Source organism: Bombina bombina, chromosome 10, assembly GCF_027579735.1.
Source record: "Bombina bombina isolate aBomBom1 chromosome 10, aBomBom1.pri, whole genome shotgun sequence".
In the NCBI taxonomy this organism is placed as follows: domain Eukaryota; kingdom Metazoa; phylum Chordata; class Amphibia; order Anura; family Bombinatoridae; genus Bombina; species Bombina bombina.
In genome coordinates this window covers 97,897,006-97,920,670 of record NC_069508.1, presented here as the reverse complement: position 1 = coordinate 97,920,670, position 23,665 = coordinate 97,897,006, and the positions used below count along the sequence as shown (strand labels likewise).

The 23,665-nt window shown below is 37.0% G+C and overlaps 1 protein-coding gene across 1 annotated transcript in view; it reads left to right on the top strand.

Moving 5' to 3' along the window:
- LOC128640835 (vitellogenin-A2) overlaps positions 1-21,997 on the top strand; it is a 52,606-nt gene extending 30,609 nt beyond the window's left edge. The window contains exons 26-35 of the mRNA XM_053693259.1: positions 203-412; positions 1,206-1,348; positions 12,609-12,747; positions 12,891-13,026; positions 13,683-13,869; positions 16,227-16,321; positions 19,333-19,430; positions 19,640-19,799; positions 20,103-20,264; positions 21,746-21,997. Coding sequence (XP_053549234.1) covers positions 203-412; positions 1,206-1,348; positions 12,609-12,747; positions 12,891-13,026; positions 13,683-13,869; positions 16,227-16,321; positions 19,333-19,430; positions 19,640-19,799; positions 20,103-20,264; positions 21,746-21,858 — 1,443 coding nt within the window. The 3' untranslated portion in view covers positions 21,859-21,997. The remainder of the gene's footprint in view (positions 1-202; positions 413-1,205; positions 1,349-12,608; positions 12,748-12,890; positions 13,027-13,682; positions 13,870-16,226; positions 16,322-19,332; positions 19,431-19,639; positions 19,800-20,102; positions 20,265-21,745) is intronic.
- Positions 21,998-23,665: the final 1,668 nt, after the last annotated feature.

Below are 23,665 nucleotides of genomic sequence, written 5' to 3'. Positions count from 1 at the left end.
CTTGATCTTGTTTACATAACTTTTCTAAACAGAATACCGCAGAATTCATATTTTTAGTATAGGTGATGGCTTCAGCTGGCAAAACCACCTATTTTAAATGACAAAATAAAGATAAAAACAAAAAAAATTGCTTTTCTAATAAGATTAGATGCTTTTGTGTTGTTATCATTAAAAAATTATTAACACTTGGCTGTATTTTTAGGGAAGATACCTGGGAGACAAAGCACCCCCCCAGGTTGTTATCACTGCTCAGGCCCTAAGAAATGACAACAAAAAACAAGGATACCAAGTCATTGTGTTTGCAGAGGATCACTCCTCTGACAGGTTACAAGCCTATGTGGTGGACATCAGTAGAGAAAGCAGGTGGAAAATCTGTGCTGATGCATACATTAAAAGTCCTCATGAAGCCCAGGTATGTATGTGCATATGTCAAATTTCATCAGCAAAGTAGCTGAATACAAGATACATACAAAAACCTTAACCCTAAGTTAGAACACTAGATTGTTTTTTTATAACAGAATACTTCCTCCGAAATATTGTAGTGCCATTAGCTTTGCTTCATTTATGTATATATATATATATATATATATATATATATATATATATATATTTATATATATATATTAACATGAACATTACAGCTTTAAGATCTATGATTATCACCCAGTATACCAAAAATAGGTTTGAGGATATAGCAGAAGATTCTCTTTTGATGCGCTTCCAAGCACAGTAATGCAGTCAGAATTTACTGCCCTGCACTGAATTCCTGATACACCCTCTGATAAATATATCTGGAAAAATGTAACTTGTGTTGTTAGATACTGAATACTTATGCAGATGTAGAATACAGGGCATCCTGTAGGTGTACCTGTCTGGATCTGTAACTACATCGCTGTCTAGAATGGCAGGTCGGTTTTGTCACATATACAAACCATCTATAAATGATAATCTGAAATGTGTTTTTATATAAACACATCACTATAAATTATTTATTTTTTATTTTTACATTAAGTTTACCCAGGAACTACACAGCTTTGTGGTTGCCAATTCACTTTAACAATATCTGTCCATATTTTATGCACAAATCCATTGTGCTAGTAAAATTTATGGTATAAAAATGTTAATATTGTCAAAAAGGTGCAAAGAAAAACTGATATGAGCTGTGTTAATTAATGCAAAAAAACAACATGTGAATTATATTTTAGGCTGAATTTAGATGGGGCCAGCAGTGTCAGCAATACAAGGTAGCCATACAGGCACAGACCGGACGTTTAGGCAATCAGCCAGCATTCAGATTGAAAGTGGATTTACCTCGTGTTCCATCTAAAGTGAAGAAAGTAGCAGAATTGTAAGTAATATATAATCATATAGATCTAGCACTGTACTATTCTAACAATATACTCACTTATACAGAGAGATTTACTTTATTCAGTGTAGTAAAAAGAGAGATAAGCTATAAGAATTGATAAAACAAATAGTTTTTACTAGCAAGAAATTTGAGGTTATTTATACAAATATATTAATATATATTTCTATCTAATTACTATTTTTTCAGTGAAAACTCATCCTTAAAAGGACATGAAACACCCATTTTTTCTTTCATGATGCAGATATGTGATTTTAAACAGCTTTTCAATTTTCTTTCTGTTATCTAATTTGTTCTGTTGTCTTGGTAACCGTTGTTGAAAAGAATACCTAGGTAGCCTCGGGAGCTGCTGATTGGTGGCTGCACATATATGCCTCATGTTATTGGTTCACCTAGTGCTTAGCGCCTAGTAGTGATTTTTCAAGAATACCAAAAGAATGAGACAAATTAGGTAATAGAAGGAAACTTAAAAGTTGTTTAAAATGTTATCCTCATCAAAATCAAGAAATAAACATTTTGAGTTTCATGTTTCTTTAATGATTTCAAAGGGCATTTAGCTTCCTCTAGATAGTGAAAATGTAAGTTAAATAATTAAATCTGTATTATCCGATAAATAAAAGTTTATTTAATTTATATTTGACAGTGTTTTCAAAAGTCATTTTTTTATAGTTTAACGAATAAATTAAAAATATATATTTATAAGGTCAGTATCAGGTAGATTAGAAAACAAATAATATCTCAAACTCATTTATTAAATAATATTTAAAAAAGATGAAGAAAATTTACTAAATTGATTTTGGGGGGGAAATTAATTTAGAATGGTCACATTTTGATTAAAAATATTTATTCTTACCAGACACTTGTGCTTTTTATCCCAGGGCCAAATCCCCAGTGTCAAATATTTGTTTATTAAAAATAAACTGAGGCCTGGTTTCACCTCACCCGGGTTAGCCCCCCCATATTTAAAACTTTAACAAATTATCATTCCATTTGTTAGATCTTTGTTAGATCAGGTTAGATCAACTGTTTTTTTCGTTAGATCTACTCTACAATATGAAATATTAACAATCTTTTTCAGGGGGGGCTAACCCGTAGCCAGCCCCCCCTCAACAAAAATTTGGACAAAATGTTATTGATTTTGATAGCTCCACGTTAGATCAGCCAAAAGTTTTGTTAGATCTAGTCTAATTACTGAGATATTGCATTTTTAATGAGGGGGGGCTAGCCCCCCCTCAACTGAAATCTGGACTAAATTTTATTGATTTTGATAGATATACATTAGATCAGGTTAGATCAACTGTTTTTTTCGTTAGATCTATCACGCAAGCGGCGGTATTAACAATCCTATTTTGTGTGCGGGGGAGGGGTGATCCCCGGGTTAGCCCCCCCTCAACTGAAATCTGGACCAAATGTTATTGATTTTGATAGATATACGTTAGATCAGATTAGATCAACAGTTTTTTTCGTTAGATCTATCACGCAAGCGGTGGTATTAACAATCCTAGTTTGTGTGCGGGGGAGGGGTGATCCCCGGGTTAGCCCCCCCTCAACTGAAATCTGGACCAAATTTGATTGATTTTGATAGATATACGTTAGATCAGGTTAGATCAACTGTTTTTTTCGTTAGATCTATCACGCAAGCGGCGTTATTAACAATCCTATTTTGTGTGCGGGGGAGGGGTGATCCCCGGGTTAGCCCCCCCTCAACTGAAATCTGGACCAAATTTTATTGATTTTGATAGATATACGTTAGATCAGGTTAGATCAACTGTTTTTTTCGTTAGATCAATCACGCAAGCGGCAGTATTCACAATCCTAGTTTGTGTGCGGGGGAGGGGTGATCCCCGGGTTAGCCCCCCCTCAACTGAAATCTGGACCAAATTTGATTGATTTTAATAGATATACGTTAGATCAGGTTAGATCAACTGTTTTTTCGTTAGATCTATCACGCAAACGGCGGTATTCACAATCCTAGTTTGTGTGCGGGGGAGGGGTGATCCCCGGGTTAGCCCCCCCTCAACTGAAATCTGGACCAAATTTGATTGATTTTGATAGATATACGTTAGATCAGGTTAGATCAACTGTTTTTTTCGTTAGATCTATCACGCAAGCGGCGTTATTAACAATCCTATTTTGTGTGCAGGGGAGGGGTGATCCCTGGGTTAGCCCCCCCTCAACTGAAATCTGGACCAAATTTGATTGATTTTGATAGATATACGTTAGATCAGGTTAGATCAACTGTTTTTTTCATTAGATCTATCACACAAGCGGCGGTATTAACAATCCTATTTTGTGTGCGGGGGAGGGGTGATCCCCGGGTTAGCCCCCCCCCTCAACTGAAATCTGGACCAAATTTGATTGATTTTGATAGATATACGTTAGATCAGGTTAGATCAACTGTTTTTTCGTTAGATCTATCACGCAAGCGGCGTTATTAACAATCCTATTTTGTGTGCGGGGGAGGGGTGATCCCTGGGTTAGCCCCCCCTCAACTGAAATGTGGACCAAATGTTATTGATTTTGATAGATATACGTTAGATCAGGTTAGATCAACTGTTTTTTTCGTTAGATCTATCACGCAAGCGGCGGTATTAACAATCCTATTTTGTGTGCGGGGGAGGGGTGATCCCCGGGTTAGCCCCCCCTCAACTGAAATCTGGACCAAATTTGATTGATTTTGATAGATATACGTTAGATCAGGTTAGATCAACTGTTTTTTTTGTTAGATCTATAATGCAAGAGGCGGTATTCGGTAGCATGCAGAAGCGCATGTCCATGTACAGACCAGTCAGTGCTTTTGCACGCACTGTGTCTATTTGGCCTGTGAGGGACGTTATTATAACCCTGCACAAGACCAAGAGACATCCAGCAGTGACAAACTACGCCCCCCACATACCACCAGGGTGTAGGAAGCAGGGAATGGAAGATTATTCTACACTTTATTGGATTATTTTATAGTATACATTTGTCCTATAACAGAAGAAATACATTCTTTAGTATTGTGTTCTATAAAATTACAAGTAACGCATCTTCTATTATCACATTTAATATTGCTGATTTTATTATAATAACTATTAACTTTCATATCTCTTACATCTTGATGTAAGAGATATGGAAGTTAATACTTTATGAGATTAACCCTTCTTCATCTCCATGGATCACACTGGTGAACCTCTCCCAGGTATGGAACAAAGAAGAAGACTTGTTGAAGATGCTATGCAACACATTTCTTATGATAGGGTGACCAGACGTCCCCGATTTTAGGGAACAGTCCCCGGATTGAGGAGACTGTCCCTGGAAAAATTATGTCCCAGAAATGTCCCCGGCTCCTTTTGAGCTGTCCCCAGGCAGCGCGCAGGTCAGGAGGGAAGAGCTTGTGCATGTGTGTATATATATGCTTGTGTGTGAATGTGTGTATATTTATGCTTGTGTGTTTGTGTGCATGTGTGTATATGTATGTTTGTATGTGCATGTGTGTATATATATATTTGTATGTGCATGTGTGTATATGTATGCTTGTGTGTGTATATATATGTGTGTGTGTATATGTATGTGTGTGTATATATGTATGCTTGTGTGTATATGTATGCTTGTGTGTATATGTATGCTTGTGTGTATATGTATGCTTGTGTGTGTATATGTATGCTTGTGTGTGTATATGTATGCTTGTGTGTGTATATGTATGCTTGTATGTATGTGAGTATGTGTGTATATGTATGCTTGTATGTATGTGAGTATGTGTGTATATGTATGCTTGTATGTGTGTGTGTATGTGCATGTGTGTATATTTATACTTGTGTGTGTGTGTTTATGTATGCTTGTATGTATGTGAGTATGTGTGTATATGTATGATTGTATGTATGTGTGTATGTATGATTGTATGTGTGTATATGTATGTGTATGTGTGTCACAGCCTTAAGTGGGTATATGTGTGATGTGTGTGCATATGAGTGTGTGTATGTGTGATGTGCTTGCATATGAGTGTGTATGTGTGATGTGCTTGCATATGAGTGTGTGTATGTGTGATGTGCGTGCATATGAGTGTGTGTATGTGTGATGTGCTTGCATATGAGTGTGTGTATGTGTGATGTGCTTGCATATGAGTGAGTGTATGTGTGATGTGCTTGCATATTAGTGTGTGTATGTGTGATGTGCTTGCATATGAGTGTGTGTATCTGTGATGTGCGTGCATATGAGTGTGTGTATGTGTGATGTGCTTGCATATGAGTGAGTGTATGTGATGTGCTTGCATATGAGTGTGTGTATGTGTGATGTGCTTGCATATGAGTGAGTGTATGTGTGATGTGCTTGCATATTAGTGTGTGTATGTGTGATGTGCTTGCATATGAGTGTGTGTATGTGTGATGTGCGTGCATATGAGTGTGTGTATGTGTGATGTGCTTGCATATGAGTGAGTGTATGTGATGTGCTTGCATATGAGTGTGTTTGGAAGTGGGTGTATGTGTGATCTGCTTACATATGAGTGTGTGTAAGTGTGTGTATGTGTGATGTGCGTGCATATGAGTGTGTGTATGTGTGATGTGCGTGCATATGAGTGTGTGTATGTGTGATGTGCTTGCATATGAGTGTAAGTGGGTGTATGTGTGATGTGCATGCATATGAGTGTGTGTATGTGTGATGTGCTTGCATATGAGTGTGTGTATGTGTGATGTGCTTACATATGAGTGTAAGTGGGTGTATGTGTGATGTGCATGCATATGAGTGTGTGTATGTGTGATGTGCTTGCATATGAGCGTGTTTGGAAGTGGGTGTATGTGTGATCTGCTTACATATGAGTGTAAGTGTGTGTATGTGTGATGTGCGTGCATATGAGTGTCTGTATGTGTGATCTGCTTACATATGAGTGTGTGTATGTGTGATGTGCTTGCATATTAGTGTGTTTGGAAGTGGGTGTATGTGTGATCTGCTTACATATGAGTGTAAGTGTGTGTATGTGTGATGTGCGTGCATATGAGTGTGTGTATGTGTGATCTGCTTACATATGAGTGTGTGTATGTGTGATGTGCGTGCATATGAGTGAGTGTATGTGTGATGTGCTTGCATATGAGTGTGTGTATGTGTGATGTGCGTGCATATGAGTGTGTGTATGTGTGATGTGCGTGCATATGAGTGACTGTGTGTATGTGTGATGTGCTTGCATATGAGTGTCTGTATGTGGGGTCTGCGTTCATACAAGTGTATTTCTGTAGTGCTGGATGTCACACATTGGGGTATATTTACAATCCCTGCAGGTGGCCATGTTTCAAAGCAAGGTAAAATGTAATTTTGCACAAGAGGATTATTGCGCAACGCCATCCCCTGCTGTGGTGCAAACAGTTGCACTATAGCACAGCATTTCAATCATCCTGGACAAGCGAGTGTTAAAGGGACAGTCAAGTCCCCAAAAAAACGTTTATGTTTCAAATAGGGCATGCAATTTTAAACAACTTTCCAATTTACTTTTATCACCAATTTTGCTTTGTTCTCTTGGTATTCTTAGTTAAAAGCAAAACCTAGGAAGGCTCATATGATAATTTCTAAGCCCTTAAAGGCCGCCTCTTATCACATGCTTTTTTATTTGCTTTTCACAACAGGGGAGAGCTAGTTCATGTGCGCCATATAAATAACATTGTGATCACGCCCGTGGCTTGTGGCAGACACTACACTAATTGGCTAAAATGAAAGTCAACACATAATAAATAAAATGTCATGTGATCAGGGGGCTGTTAGAAGATGCTTAGAAACAAGGTTATCACAGAGGTAAAAAGTATATTAATATAACTGAGATAAGGAGCAGTCTGCAGAGGCTTAGATACAGGCTAATCACAGAGGTTAAAAGTATATTAATATAACTGAGATAAGGGGGCAGTCTGCAGAGGCTTAGATACAAGGTAATCACAGAGGTAAAAAGTATATTAATATAACTGAGATAAGGAGCAGTCTGCAGAGGCTTAGATACAGACTAATCACAGAGGTAAAAAGTATATTAATATAACTGAGATAAGGGGGCAGTCTGCAGAGGCTTAGATACAAGGTTATCACAGAGGTAAAAAGTATATTAATATAACTGAGATAAGGAGCAGTCTGCAGAGGCTTAGATACAGGGTAATCACAGAGGTAAAAAGTATATTAATATAACTGAGATAAGGGGGCAGTCTGCAGAGGCTTAGATACAAGGTAACTACAGAGGTAAAAAGTATATTATTATAACTGAGATAAGGGGCAGTCTGCAGAGGCTTAGATACAAGGTAATCACAGAGGTAAAAAGTATATTAATATAACTGTGTTGGTTGTGCAAAACGGGGGAATGGGTAATAAAGGGATTATCTATCTTTTTAAACAACAAAAATTCTGGTGTTGACAAGAAATTGGGATGGCTGCTTTGCCTTAAAATGCTTGGGCCTATTTTTGGTCCCACCCCGACCCTGTCTATCACTTTGTCACACACACCCCCTTCACCCTGCCACACTCACCTGATCACATTAACCCACTAATCCTGTCACACTCACCTTCTCTCGCACTGTCACACTCACCCCCCAACCCTGTCACACTCCCCAGCACACAAACTAGGATTGTGAATACCGCCGCTTGCGTGATAGATCTAACAAAAAAACATTTGATCTAACCTGATCTAACATATATCTATCAAAATCAATAAAATTTAGTCCGGATTTCAGTTGAAGGGGGGGGGGGGCTAGCCCAGTGATTACCCCTCCCCCGCACACAAACTAGGATTGTGAATACCGCCGCTTGCGTGATAGATCTAACGAAAAAAACAGTTGATCTAACCTGATCTAACGTATATCTATCAAATTCAATAAAATTTGGTCCGGATTTCAGTTGAGGGGGGGCTAGCCCAGTGATCACCCCTCCCCCGCACACAAAATAGGATTGTGAATACCGCCTCTTGCGTGATAGATCTAACAAAAAAACATTTGATCTAACCTGATCTAACATATATCTATCAAAATCAATAAAATTTAGTCCGGATTTCAGTTGAAGGGGGGGGGGGGGCTAGCCCAGTGATTACCCCTCCCCCGCACACAAACTAGGATTGTGAATACCGCCGCTTGCGTGATAGATCTAATGAAAAAAACAGTTGATCTGACCTGATCTAACGTATATCTATCAAATTCAATAAAATTTGGTCCGGATTTCAGTTGAGGGGGGGGGGCTAGCCCAGTGATCACCCCTCCCCCGCACACAAAATAGGATTGTGAATACCGCCTCTTGCGTGATAGATCTAACAAAAAAAAACAGTTGATCTAACCTGATCTAATATATATCTATCAAATTCAATAAAATTTGGTCCAGATTTCAGTTGAGGGGGGGCTAGCCCAGTGATCACCCCTCCCCCGCACCCAAACTAGGATTGTGAATACCGCCGCTTACGTGATAGATCTAACGAAAAAAACATTTGATCTAACCTGATCTAACATATATCTATCAAAATCAATAAAATGTGGTCCAGATTTCAGTTGAGGGGGGGTTAACCCGGGGATCACCCCTCCCCCGCACACAAAATAGGATTGTTAATACCGCCGCTTGCGTGATAGATCTAACGAAAAAAAACAGTTGATCTAACCTGATCTAACGTATATCTATCAAAATCAATCAAATTTGGTCCAGATTTCAGTTGAGGGGGGCTAACCCGGGGATCACCCCTCCCCCGCACACAAACTAGGATTGTTAATACCGCCGCTTGCGTGATAGATCTAACGAAAAAAACAGTTGATCTAACCTGATCTAACATATATCTATCAAAATCAATCAAATTTGGTCCAGATTTCAGTTGAGGGGGGGCTAACCCGGGGATCACCCCTCCCCCGCACACAAACTAGGATTGTGAATACCGCCGCTTGCGTGATAGATCTAACGAAAAAAACAGTTGATCTAACCTGATCTAACGTATATCTATCAAAATCAATCAAATTTTGTCCAGATTTCAGTTGAGGGGGGGCTAACCCGGGGATCACCCCTCCCCCGCACACAAACTAGGATTGTGAATACCGCCGCTTGCGTGATAGATCTAACGAAAAAAACAGTTGATCTAACCTGATCTAACGTATATCTATCAAAATCAATAAAATTTGGTCCAGATTTCAGTTGAGGGGGGGCTAACCCGGGGATCACCCCTCCCCCGCACACAAAATAGGATTGTGAATACCGCCGCTTGCGTGATAGATCTAACGAAAAAAACAGTTGATCTAACCTGATCTAACGTATATCTATCAAAATCAATCAAATTTGGTCCAGATTTCAGTTGAGGGGGGGCTAACCCGGGGATCACCCCTCCCCCGCACACAAACTAGGATTGTGAATACCGCCGCTTGCGTGATAGATCTAACGAAAAAAACAGTTGATCTAACCTGATCTAACGTATATCTATCAAAATCAATCAAATTTGGTCCAGATTTCAGTTGAGGGGGGCTAACCCGGGGATCACCCCTCCCCCGCACACAAACTAGGATTGTGAATACCGCCGCTTGCGTGATAGATCTAACGAAAAAAACAGTTGATCTAACCTGATCTAACGTATATCTATCAAAATCAATCAAATTTGGTCCAGATTTCAGTTGAGGGGGGGCTAACCCGGGGATCACCCCTCCCCCGCACACAAACTAGGATTGTGAATACCGCCGCTTGCGTAATAGATCTAACGAAAAAAACAGTTGATCTAACCTGATCTAACGTATATCTATCAAAATCAATCAAATTTGGTCCAGATTTCAGTTGAGGGGGGGCTAACCCGGGGATCACCCCTCCCCCGCACACAAACTAGGATTGTGAATACTGCCGCTTGCGTGATAGATCTAACGAAAAAAACAGTTGATCTAACCTTATCTAACGTATATCTATCAAAATCAATCAAATTTGGTCCAGATTTCAGTTGAGGGGGGGCTAACCCGGGGATCACCCCTCCCCTGCACACAAACTAGGATTGTGAATACCGCCGCTTGCGTGATAGATCTAACGAAAAAAACAGTTGATCTAACCTGATCTAACGTATATCTATCAAAATCAATAAAATTTGGTCCAGATTTCAGTTGAGGGGGGGCTAACCCGGGGATCACCCCTCCCCCGCACACAAAATAGGATTGTTAATACCGCCGCTTGGGTAATAGATCTAACGAAAAAAACAGTTGATCTAACCTGATCTAACGTATATCTATCAAAATCAATCAAATTTGGTCCAGATTTCAGTTGAGGGGGGGCTAACCCGGGGATCACCCCTCCCCCGCACACAAACTAGGATTGTGAATACCGCCACTTGCGTGATAGATCTAACGAAAAAAACAGTTGATCTAACCTGATCTAACGTATATCTATCAAAATCAATCAAATTTGGTCCAGATTTCAGTTGAGGGGGGGCTAACCCGGGGATCACCCCTCCCCCGCACACAAACTAGGATTGTGAATACCGCCGCTTGAGTGATAGATCTAACGAAAAAAACAGTTGATCTAACCTGATCTAACGTATATCTATCAAAATCAATAAAATTTGGTCCAGATTTCAGTTGAGGGGGGGCTAACCCGGGGATCACCCCTCCCCCGCACACAAAATAGGATTGTTAATACCGCCGCTTGCGTAATAGATCTAACGAAAAAAACAGTTGATCTAACCTGATCTAACGTATATCTATCAAAATCAATCAAATTTGGTCCAGATTTCAGTTGAGGGGGGGGCTAACCCGGGGATCACCCCTCCCCTGCACACAAACTAGGATTGTGAATACCGCCGCTTGCGTGATAGATCTAACGAAAAAAACAGTTGATCTAACCTGATCTAACGTATATCTATCAAAATCAATAAAATTTGGTCCAGATTTCAGTTGAGGGGGGGCTAACCCGGGGATCACCCCTCCCCCGCACACAAAATAGGATTGTTAATACCGCCGCTTGCGTAATAGATCTAACGAAAAAAACAGTTGATCTAACCTGATCTAACGTATATCTATCAAAATCAATCAAATTTGGTCCAGATTTCAGTTGAGGGGGGGCTAACCCGGGGATCACCCCTCCCCCGCACACAAACTAGGATTGTGAATACCGCCACTTGCGTGATAGATCTAACGAAAAAAACAGTTGATCTAACCTGATCTAACGTATATCTATCAAAATAAATCAAATTTGGTCCAGATTTCAGTTGAGGGGGGGCTAACCCGGGGATCACCCCTCCCCTGCACACAAACTAGGATTGTGAATACCGCCGCTTGCGTGATAGATCTAACGAAAAAAAACAGTTGTTCTAACCTGATCTAACGTATATCTATCAAAATCAATAAAATTTGGTCCAGATTTCAGTTGAGGTGGGGCTAACCCGGGGATCACCCCTCCCCCGCACACAAAATAGGATTGTTAATACCGCCGCTTGCGTAATAGATCTAACGAAAAAAACAGTTGATCTAACCTGATCTAACGTATATCTATCAAAATCAATCAAATTTGGTCCAGATTTCAGTTGAGGGGGGGCTAACCCGGGGATCACCCCTCCCCTGCACACAAACTAGGATTGTGAATACCGCCACTTGCGTGATAGATCTAATGAAAAAAACAGTTGATCTAACCTGATCTAACGTATATCTATCAAAATCAATAAAATTTGGTTCAGATTTCAGTTGAGGGGGGGCTAGCCCCCCCTCATTAAAAATGCAATATCTCAGTAATTAGATTAGATCTAACAAAACTTTTGGCTGATCAAACCTGATCTAACGTGGAGCTATCATAATCAATAACATTTTGTCCAAATTTTTGTTGAGGGGGGGCTGGCTACGGGTTAGCCCCCCCTGAAAAAGATTGTTAATATTTCATATTGTAGAGTAGATCTAACGAAAAAAACAGTTGATCTAACCTGATCTAACAAAGATCTAACAAATGGAATGATAATTTGTTAAAGTTTTGAATATGGGGGGGCTAACCCGGGTGAGGTCCTGGTTTCCATAACTGTTGTAAAATGTATAAACTGTTGGTAACAACAGGAATTATCTCTGTCTATGGAGAAGGTTTATGTTACTAGTAGTTTATGACAGTAATGGGAACTACGGCCTAGTGAAATATTTGTTATCAAAATTTTGTGACCGGTTGAACATTTTTAGTTTGTCCAAGATCTAATTTCATTTGAATTATTATAATTATAAAACATTCCAAATTTAAAATTTCTCATTTAAAGATTCAGTAATTATCCTTTTTTTTATGTAACTGACTACTTAACTTTATTGTTATTTTCATGATTGTATTTCAGTATGGCTGAGTACGTTCCAGGAGCAGCAATGATGTTAGGATTTTCTGAAAAATTCCAGAGAAATCCCTCAAAACAGATGAAATTAGTCCTTGCTCTTAGCTCCCCAAGAGCTATGAATGTTGTCCTTCAAGTACCAAAGGTAAATGTAAATATTTTAATCATTTTTCTTCACAACAAATTACACAAATATTTATAGACCGGAAGCTCTTCTGAGCTGGTTTGTGTTTTGATGGTGAAATAACATTTTATTAATGTTCCTAACATATCATCCTTGTGTTCCAGATGACCCTGGTTTATCAAGCATTACAACTTCCACTGGCTGTAACTGCAGGTTGGCACGTACAGCCTGCTGATATTCAGGTGCCTACATGGAATATCTTTGCTGATGCTCCACAGATGCTGATGAATAGACTTCAAGGTCAGCACATCATATTACATATCAAACACATAGGGGCCGATTTATTGTGCCCCGTATGCACCTGTTTCCGCACGAGCCTTCAGAACCACTGCTCCTTAACTCGTCTGACACCTCTGAGGCGACTGACAGCAATCCGCCCGATTGGATACGATCGGGTTGATTGACACCCCCTGAATGTGCAGGGGCCGGCATTGCACAAACATTTCACTAGAAATGCTTGTGCAACGATAAATGCAGACAGCGTATGCTGTCAACATTTATCGATGTGCGGCGGACATGATCTGCTACAGCGGATCATGTCCGCTCGCACTATGGTAAATCGGCCTCATACTCTTAGGTTTTTGAAAACTTATTCACTATATCAATATTAAAAAAAAATATTTCTTAAAATAATATGAAACCCAAACTTTTTATTTTGGGATTCAGACAGAGCATACAATTAAAAAAAATCTAATTAACTTCTGTTATCAAATTTGCTTTGGTATCATGGTATTTTTTGTTGAAGAGATACCTAGGTTGGTATCTAAATTAGAAAATTATTTAAAATTGCATGCTCTAGTCTCTGTGAATCATGAAATATTTTTTGTGTCAGTGTTGTTTGTCCGTTTAATAATTTCATTATCTAAAATGTAATCTGTTCCCATTTTATTTTATAGGACAATGTGTAATAACCAGTAACAGTATAACAACCTTCAATGAAGTTAACTTTAACTACTCAATGCCTGGAAACTGCTTCCATATATTGGTTCAGGACGCCAGTTCTGATATGAAATTTTTGGTGATGATTAGGAATTCTCCACAATCTACAGAGTATAAAGATATCAATGTCAAACTTGGCAGCTTGTAAGTAACACAGTATAGTTGTGTATTGAACTTAAGAGAGTTCTCTTAAAAGCTGATATACGAAGTTAAAGGGACACTGAACCCAATTTTTTTCTTTCCTGATTCAGATAGAGCATGACATTTTAAGCAGCTTTCTAATTTACTCCTATTATCAAATTTTCTTCATTCTCTTGGTATCTTTATTTGAAATGCAAGAATTTAAGTTTAGATGCCGGCCCCTTTTTGGTGAAGAACCTGGGTTGTCCTTTCTGATGGTGGATAAATTCATCCACCAATAAAAAAAAAGTGTTGTCCATAGTTCTAAACCAAAAAAAAAGCTTAGATGCCTTCTTTTTTAAATAAAGATAGCAAGAGAACAAAGAAAAATTGATAATAGGAGTAAATTAGAAACTAGCTTAAAATGTCATGCTCTGTCTGAATCACAAAAGAAAAAAATTGGGTTTGGTGTCCCTTTAATGTCACACAGATTCTGAAAACTCAAAGACACTTTTGCTCATTATGGAAACAAACTGATCACATAGATATTCCATTTTTGTAAAAACTGTAGAGAAAATAGATTGAATTGAAGTTCCAGTCTCACTTATGTCTGCATAGACTAAAAGGATCAGTTAAGCCTTTGTTAAATATGCAGCAAATAAATGATCAGTTAAACCCTGTATTGCAAAAGACCTGCATACAAGATCATTATTATAAAAACTTTATAATCTGTCATATTGACCTGAGCTGCATTGGTTTGCAGTCTATAGATGCTTCTTGTGTATGTTTATGCTATTAGATTTTCTGCAGCCTATTAGGAAGGGAAGTTAATGAACTCCTACACTGCTTAAAGGAACGTGAAACCCATTTTTTTCCTTTCCTGATTCAGACAGAGAATACCATTTAAAACATTTTTTTCAATTCACTTCTATTTAAAATTTGCTTTGTTCTCATATTATTCTTTGTTGAATAGATATCTAGATAGGTAGCGTGCACATGTCTAGGGCACTACATGACAGGAAATAGTGCTGCCATCTAGTGCTGTTGCCAGGGCTGGCTCAACCATGGGACCAAGTAGGTCCAATGGACCCAGGCAGCACTTGACAAGGGGCAGCACTTCAGTGACTGAATCAGTCACTGTCAGATCCAGACCAGTCCCGTGTCTTTGTGGGAAAATTCACAGGCTCCCAGCAGCATAAACTCTTCATGCACAAAGACACAAAACTGGTCAGGGTTTGACATTTAAGGTCAGACAAGTGCATCTCTTTCCTAACTTCCTTCCAACTTATTGCCCAATTGTGCATAAGCATTGGTTGCATGCAGGTAGGCAGGCTTAGTAAGGTTAGCAGCTAGGCTAGTAGGTTAATATAGTAATCAGTAATATTATTACTGGGGGTGGGGGGGCATCGTTGCATTCTCGGACCCAGGCAGCACAATTTCTTGGGCCAGCCCTGGCTGTTGCTAATGTATAACATTGTTACAAAACTGCTGCCATCTAGTTCTGCAAACACGTGCACGCTCCTAAACTTACCTTCCTACTTTTTAACAAAGGATAACAAGAAAACTAAGAAAATATGATAATAGAAGTTCATTAGAAAGTTGTTTAAATTTGTTTGTTCAATCTGAATCACCATTTTGTTTTTGAGATTTGACGTCCCTTTAAGCAAACACTGGGAACATTATTTGGGTCAGGGTTCTCGATCATGTAGTACGTACATTAGCCTTCCTAGGGACTGTGAAAAGAACCCAACAACACAATCTTACAAAATAAATAATGAAACACCAATAAAAAAGTTATTTAGTTACTGCACACGATTAAATATTTTTATGGTGAGTTACATTTCTGTCCCTTGAGTATGGTTATCTTATCTCCTTTGCTGTGGTTAATAAGAGACAGATGTAAATGAGGTCCTGAACCAGTATAGAATCCATTTAAAGAGATATGAAACCACATTTTTTTTCTTTCGTTATTCAGATGGAGCATGTGACTTTAAACAACTTTCCAATTTACTTCTATTATTTCATTTATTTATTTTCTCTTGATATACTTTGGTGAAAAGGATACCTAGGTAGGCTCAGGAGCTGCTGATTGGTGGCTGCACATATGTGCCTCATGTTATTGGCTCAGCTAATGCTCTCAACTAGCTCCCAGTAGTGCATTGTTGCTTCTTCAACAAATGATACCAAGAGAATGAAGGAAATTATATAATAAAAATAAATTGAAGAATTTAAAATGGTATTCGCTATCTGAATCATGAAAGAAAAAGTTTGGAATGTATGTCCCTTTAAGTGTTTAGTACATTACTATTTACAGTAAAAAAACAACAACATATTTTTGGAAATACACAATGTAACTTGTATGTACTGTTTTCTTGTTCTAGTGATGTGGATATGTATTCCTTGTCTGGAGAACAGAAGCTTAAGGTTAATGGAATTGTGGTGCCAAAGCAGAGTTTGCCATACCAGCCTTCCTCTTGTAAGTGAAAACTAATGTTTATTTTACAGTATTGCAAAATCAAGCTGTATAGTTTACTTTTTATCCCATCAGGTACAGATACATTGATTGACTTTTCATTTACTCTTAAAGCAGTCTGGTAACTTTCCCAAAATTGCTTGACTGCTAGTGCTGGACATCTGTTCCCTTAAAGGGACATTAAACACTAAATACATGCTAGATAGAATGATGCATTCAAAGAAATGATTAGTCCATGACTAACATGTAGATGTATTTTTTAAAGTTTCATTAGTTGTTTAAAAAGTGACAAAATAAGTGTAAAGTTTTAGTGTCTATAAAACAATGGGAGCTGCCATATTGTAACTTGTGTTACCTTCTCTTCTGTGGACAATTAGGGACAGTTATAAATAGGTCACAAGAGTGTGCAGCCAATGGTTGTGCTGGATTTAACAGTGTTCTGCACTTCCATTTCTAACAGGAACTGAAAAGCTCACAATTTCAGAATGGAATTACAGGCAAAGAGGACAAAATAAATAATGAAAGTATATTGCAGAGTTGTTTTATTATATACAATTTATCATTTTATATTACCATCTCAAAGTGTTTAATGTCCCTTTAATCCACCTGCTGTCGGCATTTATCATTGCACCAGCAGTTCTTGTGAACTGTTGGTGCAATACCACTCTCTGCAGATTCGCAGCCAATCGGCCGCTAACAGGGGGTGTCAATCAACCCAATTGTATCTGATCGGGTTGATTTCTGTCCGCCGCCTCAGAGCAGGAGGACAGGTTATGGAGCAGTGTTTCTGGCGAGTCTGAAGGCTCGACAGAAACACAGGGCATCTGAGCTTGATAAATAGACCGACCCTTAAGGGCCAGATTACAAGTGGAGCGCTAAATATCGATTTGAAGAATGCGATATTTGCCCTCCACTGTGTAATACCAGCGCAGGCTAATGAGCGCACGTTCGCATTGTTGGGAAGCATTGCACTCACAAGAGCGCCCTTCCAAAGGCTCTAAAGAGAGCCTCGTTCTTATGTCATCAGAGACGGCATCAGAACCTAAGTGCAGCGAAGGGGGTAAGAAGTGCAGCGATTACAGCATTTGCAAATATATATATAAATGCTGATATACATATGTACACATATTAACACATAAATATATATGTAAATGCTGATATACATATGTACACATATTAACACATAAATATATATGTAAATGCTGATATACATATGTACACATATTAACACATAAATATATATGTAAATGCTGATATACATATGTACACATATTAACACATAAATATATATGTAAATGCTGATATACATATGTACACATATTAACACATAAATATATATGTAACTGCTGATATACATATGTACACATATTAACACATAAATATATATGTAAATGCTGATATACATATGTACACATATTAACACATAAATATATATGTAAATGCTGATATACATATGTACACATATTAACACATAAATATATATGTAAATTCTGATATACATATGTACACATATTAACACATAAATATATGTGTAAATGCTGATATACATATGTACACATATTAACACATAAATATATATGTAAATGCTGATATACATATGTACACATATTAACACATAAATATATATGTAAATGCTGATATATATATGTATACATAACACATAAATGTATATGTAAATGCTGATATACATATGTACACATATGAACACATAAATATATATGTAAATGCTGATATACATATGTACACATATTAACACATAAATATATATGTAAATGCTGATATATATATGTACACATATTAACACATAAATATATATGTAAATGCTGATATACATATGTACACATATTAACAATTAAATATATATGTAAATGCTGATATACATATGTACACATATTAACACATAAATATATATGTAAATGCTGATATACATATGTACACATATTAACACTTAAATATATATGTAACTGCTGATATACATATGTACACATATTAACACATAAATATATATGTAAATGCTGATATACATATGTACACATATTAACACATAAATATATATGTAAATGCTGATATACATATGTACACATATTAACACATAAATATATATGTAAATGCTGATATACATATGTACACATATTAACACATAAATATATATGTAAATGCTAATATACATATGTACACATATTAACACATAAATATATATGTAAATGCTGATATACATATGTACACATATTAACACATAAATATATATGTAAATGCTGATATACATATGTACACATATTAACACATAAATATATATGTAAATGCTGATATACATATGTACACATATTAACACATAAATATATATGTAAATGCTGATATACATATGTACACAAAGTAACACATAAATATATATGTAAATGCTGATATACATATGTACACATAGTAACACATAAATATATATGTAAATGCTGATATACATATGTACACATAGTAACACATAAATATATATGTAAATGCTGATATACATATGTACACATATTAACACATAAATATATATGTATATAAGCATATACATATATATTTACAGGGAACACACAGTTCACATAGACCGCAATATAAAGGCATACCATTTTCTGCTAGAAATATAAGTGCAGAACACTGTTATATTCCACACAGCCATCAACACTGTTATATTCCACAAAGTTATAGGCTGCAAACTCTAGGGAGCTATATATAACTGTCTCTAATTGGCCACAGCTGAAAAGGTAACCTAAGTTACAACATGGCAGCTCCTATTGTTTTATAGACACTAAAACTTTACACTTATTTGGTCAATATTTAAACAGCTAATGACCCTTTAAAAATACATCTACCTGTTATTCTCAGGCTAATCTTTTCGTCGAATTGATCATTCTGTCTAGCATTTATTTAGTGTTTAATCTCCCTTTAAGCATTTTCTTTTTAGTTCTCAGTTTAATGTTGTAAAAAAAAAGTCATAAACCAAAAAATTATAACTGTGTTTAATTTCATTTCAGCTCCATTAATAACCATACAGAATGAAGGTGAAGGCTTTTCACTTTCAGCTCCAGACTTCGGAATTGATAAACTTTATTACGATGGAAAATTAAGCAAGGTACAAGCTGATCACGCATTCTAAAATGACCATTATTCTTAACGGATATTGATGTTTTAAGAATTTTTTTTTAAAAATCTAATGTTATGTAATGTAAAAATGTGATATGCAGATATGAAGATAAGTCCAAAATGATGACTCCTGTGTACTTTGATACATATTAGTGTTGTCAGCATAGAAAATTGCACTAATTCCTCATATGTCTACAGGTTAGAACCACCTTATGGATGAAGGGAAGAACCTGTGGAATATGTGGTCATTCTGATAGTGAGAACTTACAGGAGTTCCAGATGCCAGATGGTAATGTTGCCAGAGATGAAGCAAGCTTTCTGCATTCTTGGATTCCAGCCGAAGAAGCTTGTTCTGGAGGTAATGGCAGAGAAGTCACCTACCTGAAAGCAACACTGGGGCCCATGGGCTGGTATTTCTGTACAGGGGCATGGTTGGGAGGTTGTGTGTAGGCATGGGTAGGTAGTTTATGGGAGGAGTCAGGAGGTTTCTGGGAGGGATCTAGATATCCCTAAAAAACAGGACATTGACAAAGGGGGCATTAAAAAAGAGCTCCCAAATGTAACCATCCTAAAAAAAATGCTGGATGCTTGGGAGCTATGTATATGCTGGACTATAAAGTAAATAACTAACAATGTTATTGATGTGTTTGTTTTTTTGCAGCCTGTAAACTGCAGCGCACAATGGTGAAACTTGAGAAATCAGTTGATATTGATGAATATGAATCTAAATGTTATTCAGTCCAACCAGTTCTGCGATGTATAAAAGGATGTTCACCAGTTAGTACGACTCCGGTATCAGTTGGCTTCCACTGTCTGCCTGCAGGTAAAGATCTAGTACAGAGAATAGTGAAAAATGAATAAAGTGAACTCATTGGGAAGCATTGACTGATGGGCTAAATTAAATGGTGTGATAGACACAGTAAAATGATGATTGGTTAGGAAGAAAAGCAAATATATAAAGGGACATTGTAGTAACATTTTTCCAGGGATCCATTTTACCCATGAATGCACCACTTATAATGGAACTTGGAATATTGGCTATATAAAATCTATTTAAACATAAGGTAGAACAGAAAACAACCTCCCAGTGGGATTGGGAGAGACAAAACAGCTCATTTGAAAAGTTGTTCTTGTAACAACTTTGAATACAATTAATCCTTCCAAGATGCATACTGAAGCATATTTTGGCTGTTGCCAATGAGGCCTGTTCTAGGGAATCAGGATGGGTGAAGCCTGCACATTTGAGGGGTAGTTTGATCACATAATGTTTCCTACTTGTATGGTCTTCAAAAATTATATCTATTTATTAATGTATTTATCAATCAATTAAACCTAGTTTTTTAAAGGGGGTGCTCTTGCGTTCAGTGGGGAGAAATATGTGAGACACAAAAAAGAGCAACATAATTGGGGTGGGGGTTCATGGGCAGAATATTTCCTGGGGCCTAGGACAGGAAAAAAGCTAAATACACCACTGCTGAGTACACCGTCCCTTTAAGCTTAATATAGTACATTTGTACTTATGACTTATTCAGATTGTGATAATTACTTGTAACATTATCATCAGATTAAAACAGTCTAGTTCTGATTATACAAATGACAAGATTGTAAAGAGGCTTGTGCAATTTTGCTCTCAAAAATATAATTTGAGACTTTGCAGAAGTTTATATTTATTACAAATTGTCCAGTTCTTGATCATTTGACAACAAACGTTGAAAACATCATAACAATTACCTACAGAAAATCTCATAAACAGAAAAAGAAAACTAATACCATTTTCCATAGATTATATTATTTAGTCTATTAATGTCTATCTAAAATGAAGGTTCACTTGCCCTATTCAGTACACTGAGGTTGTCCTCTTATACATTGCAATGTGTTATGAGAACTAATACGTTCATCTGTATTCCTGCAGGAACCTTGAGTATACCCAATCCAAGACAACATTACAGTTTGTCTTGTCCTCTCCAAATCATAGCTACATCAGATTGTGGTTGTTCAAAGGACATTAAAAAATTAATTAGGGGGAATTAATGTATAATGAGTAGAATAGTCAGTAAATTAGAATGCACTTAGAGAAACAGCCTATAGATAACAGGCAATATACCTCCTGCTGTGTAATGAATATAATTTTCTTCTATGTGTTATCATATTAAAGAGATATTAGACTACTTTTGATATGTGTATATTAGTATGTTTCAGCAATTATGCACTGAAATGAAAAAGGGCTGAATGTAAAATAATAAATTGTTTGACACAAGTGAAACCCAGTTCCACCCATCGTAAACTCTTTTATTTTATTTACAGATGCTTCCACAGACTTTCTTGAAGGCCAAACAAAGATAGACAAGCCTGAAGATCTATTTGAGACAGTAGATGCTCATACAGAATGCTCCTGTGAATCTCTTAAGTGTAACTAATGATCTGCGCCATGAATAAGAGCACACAATGTTCATATAAATTAACAATGTCACCTAACTAATGAATGAGACTCACACCAGAAATTGTATAATACAATGTTGTAGATATGTTAATTTCCAATAAATATTTGCATCCATATTGTTTCTTTTGTTATTTATGTGCATTTTATTAATGTATGGTAATTTAAGCATGGACTTTTTATATGACTAGGCAAACCAACTTAGTTACAAAGTTTAGACTAGGTAGGCATGTAATGCAGGACAAATAGGGAAAACAAGAAGAGATAGATTTAACAACAGTCAAGCGGACATGATTCGCTGTAGCTAAATGTTCGACCTCGCTAAATGCTGACATCATACACTGTCGGCATTTAACATTGCACAAGCATTTCACCAGACTGTTGTTAAATCCCCTGCTTACTGGCAGCCAATCGTCCGCTAGCAGGGGCTGCTTCTTAACTTCCGTTTCAGACAGACCTGAAATGATGGGACTCCGAAGCTGCATGCGCTGCTTCATAAATGGAGCCCAAAATATGTATGATGGAGAGGATTAGGGTCCAACTGTTTTAAATGAAAGACCATGATTGATCATATTTCAGATCCAGTGTGAGTGAAGAAACAAACTAAAAATTGGACTAACTGAAACAAAAATATGCTTCAGTATAAACACATTTCAGGGAGAGTGAGAGGGGAAGTGAGAGAAAGTTAGATGTTAAATTGTGGGAAAGACAAACAAACTGGGGGTGAGCAGAGCTATGCCAGATAAAGGCTGCATAATGGAATAAATGTTATGATGAGGAAAATTAACAAGAGAAGAATGGAGGCAAGATAGGATAGTTGTAGCAGGTAAAGAGAATAAATAGAGTTAAGGAATGCAGACATAACCCGTCTAGTATTCGAAATATGCTCAACCAATCAAGCACACAGCTGAGAGAGGGCAAATTCAAGCATGGATTTGCAGAGTATACATAAATGAAAGGGGTCTATGTAATAGGAAGATCTGACCTAAACCCTGTTTAAAATGAAAACATTATTAAACAATGCTTCAACATCACCTCAAAGTTGTTGTTTTAACATATCAAAAGCTTATTTTAAAGGAGTCATAAAGGGGAACCAGACTGACAATTTCCTCGCCTACCTTCACACCTCTTCACCATCAAATTAATTCACCAAAAAGAAAGAGTGGATGTGTCATTCTGATTGGCTACCTTTAGGGCCCAGAATAGATCTAGGCAGCTCTTCTAATGTAAACACAATAAAAATTACTGATTAATAACAAAAGAATGTGAAATAAAATAGGTTTTTATGATCTATTATCTTAAAACAGAGACCTACAAGGGGGGGCAACCAAAAATTACAAATGTATACATTCTAGATAGGTTAAAAAAAAGCATGAAATAAAAAATATTGCTAGACTTTTACAGACCATGAGCTGCCTTGTAAAGAACTAAATAGGGGAATAAAACACATTGACAATCCCCACCTCCGCACCTCTCAACCACCAAAACAATTCTCCTCCGTAGTCGTGTCGCTCTGCAAGGCTAATGCCATCTACTAATTTGGCTTTTCTTTATACAAATGCTTATAATTAAATGTGGTTGACTAAAGGAAGATGAATACAATAGCTTATAATCCTAAATGATTTATTAAAAACCCATATACCAAAGATCCATACCAAGGAAAAGCAAATGTGTAACTCTGCTTTGTTGCGTCAAATAAACAAATCTAAGAAGATCTAACAAAACTAAACAGAGAGCTAACATGAAATAGAAAAATCTAAATAAAATAACACATATTAAGCTACCTC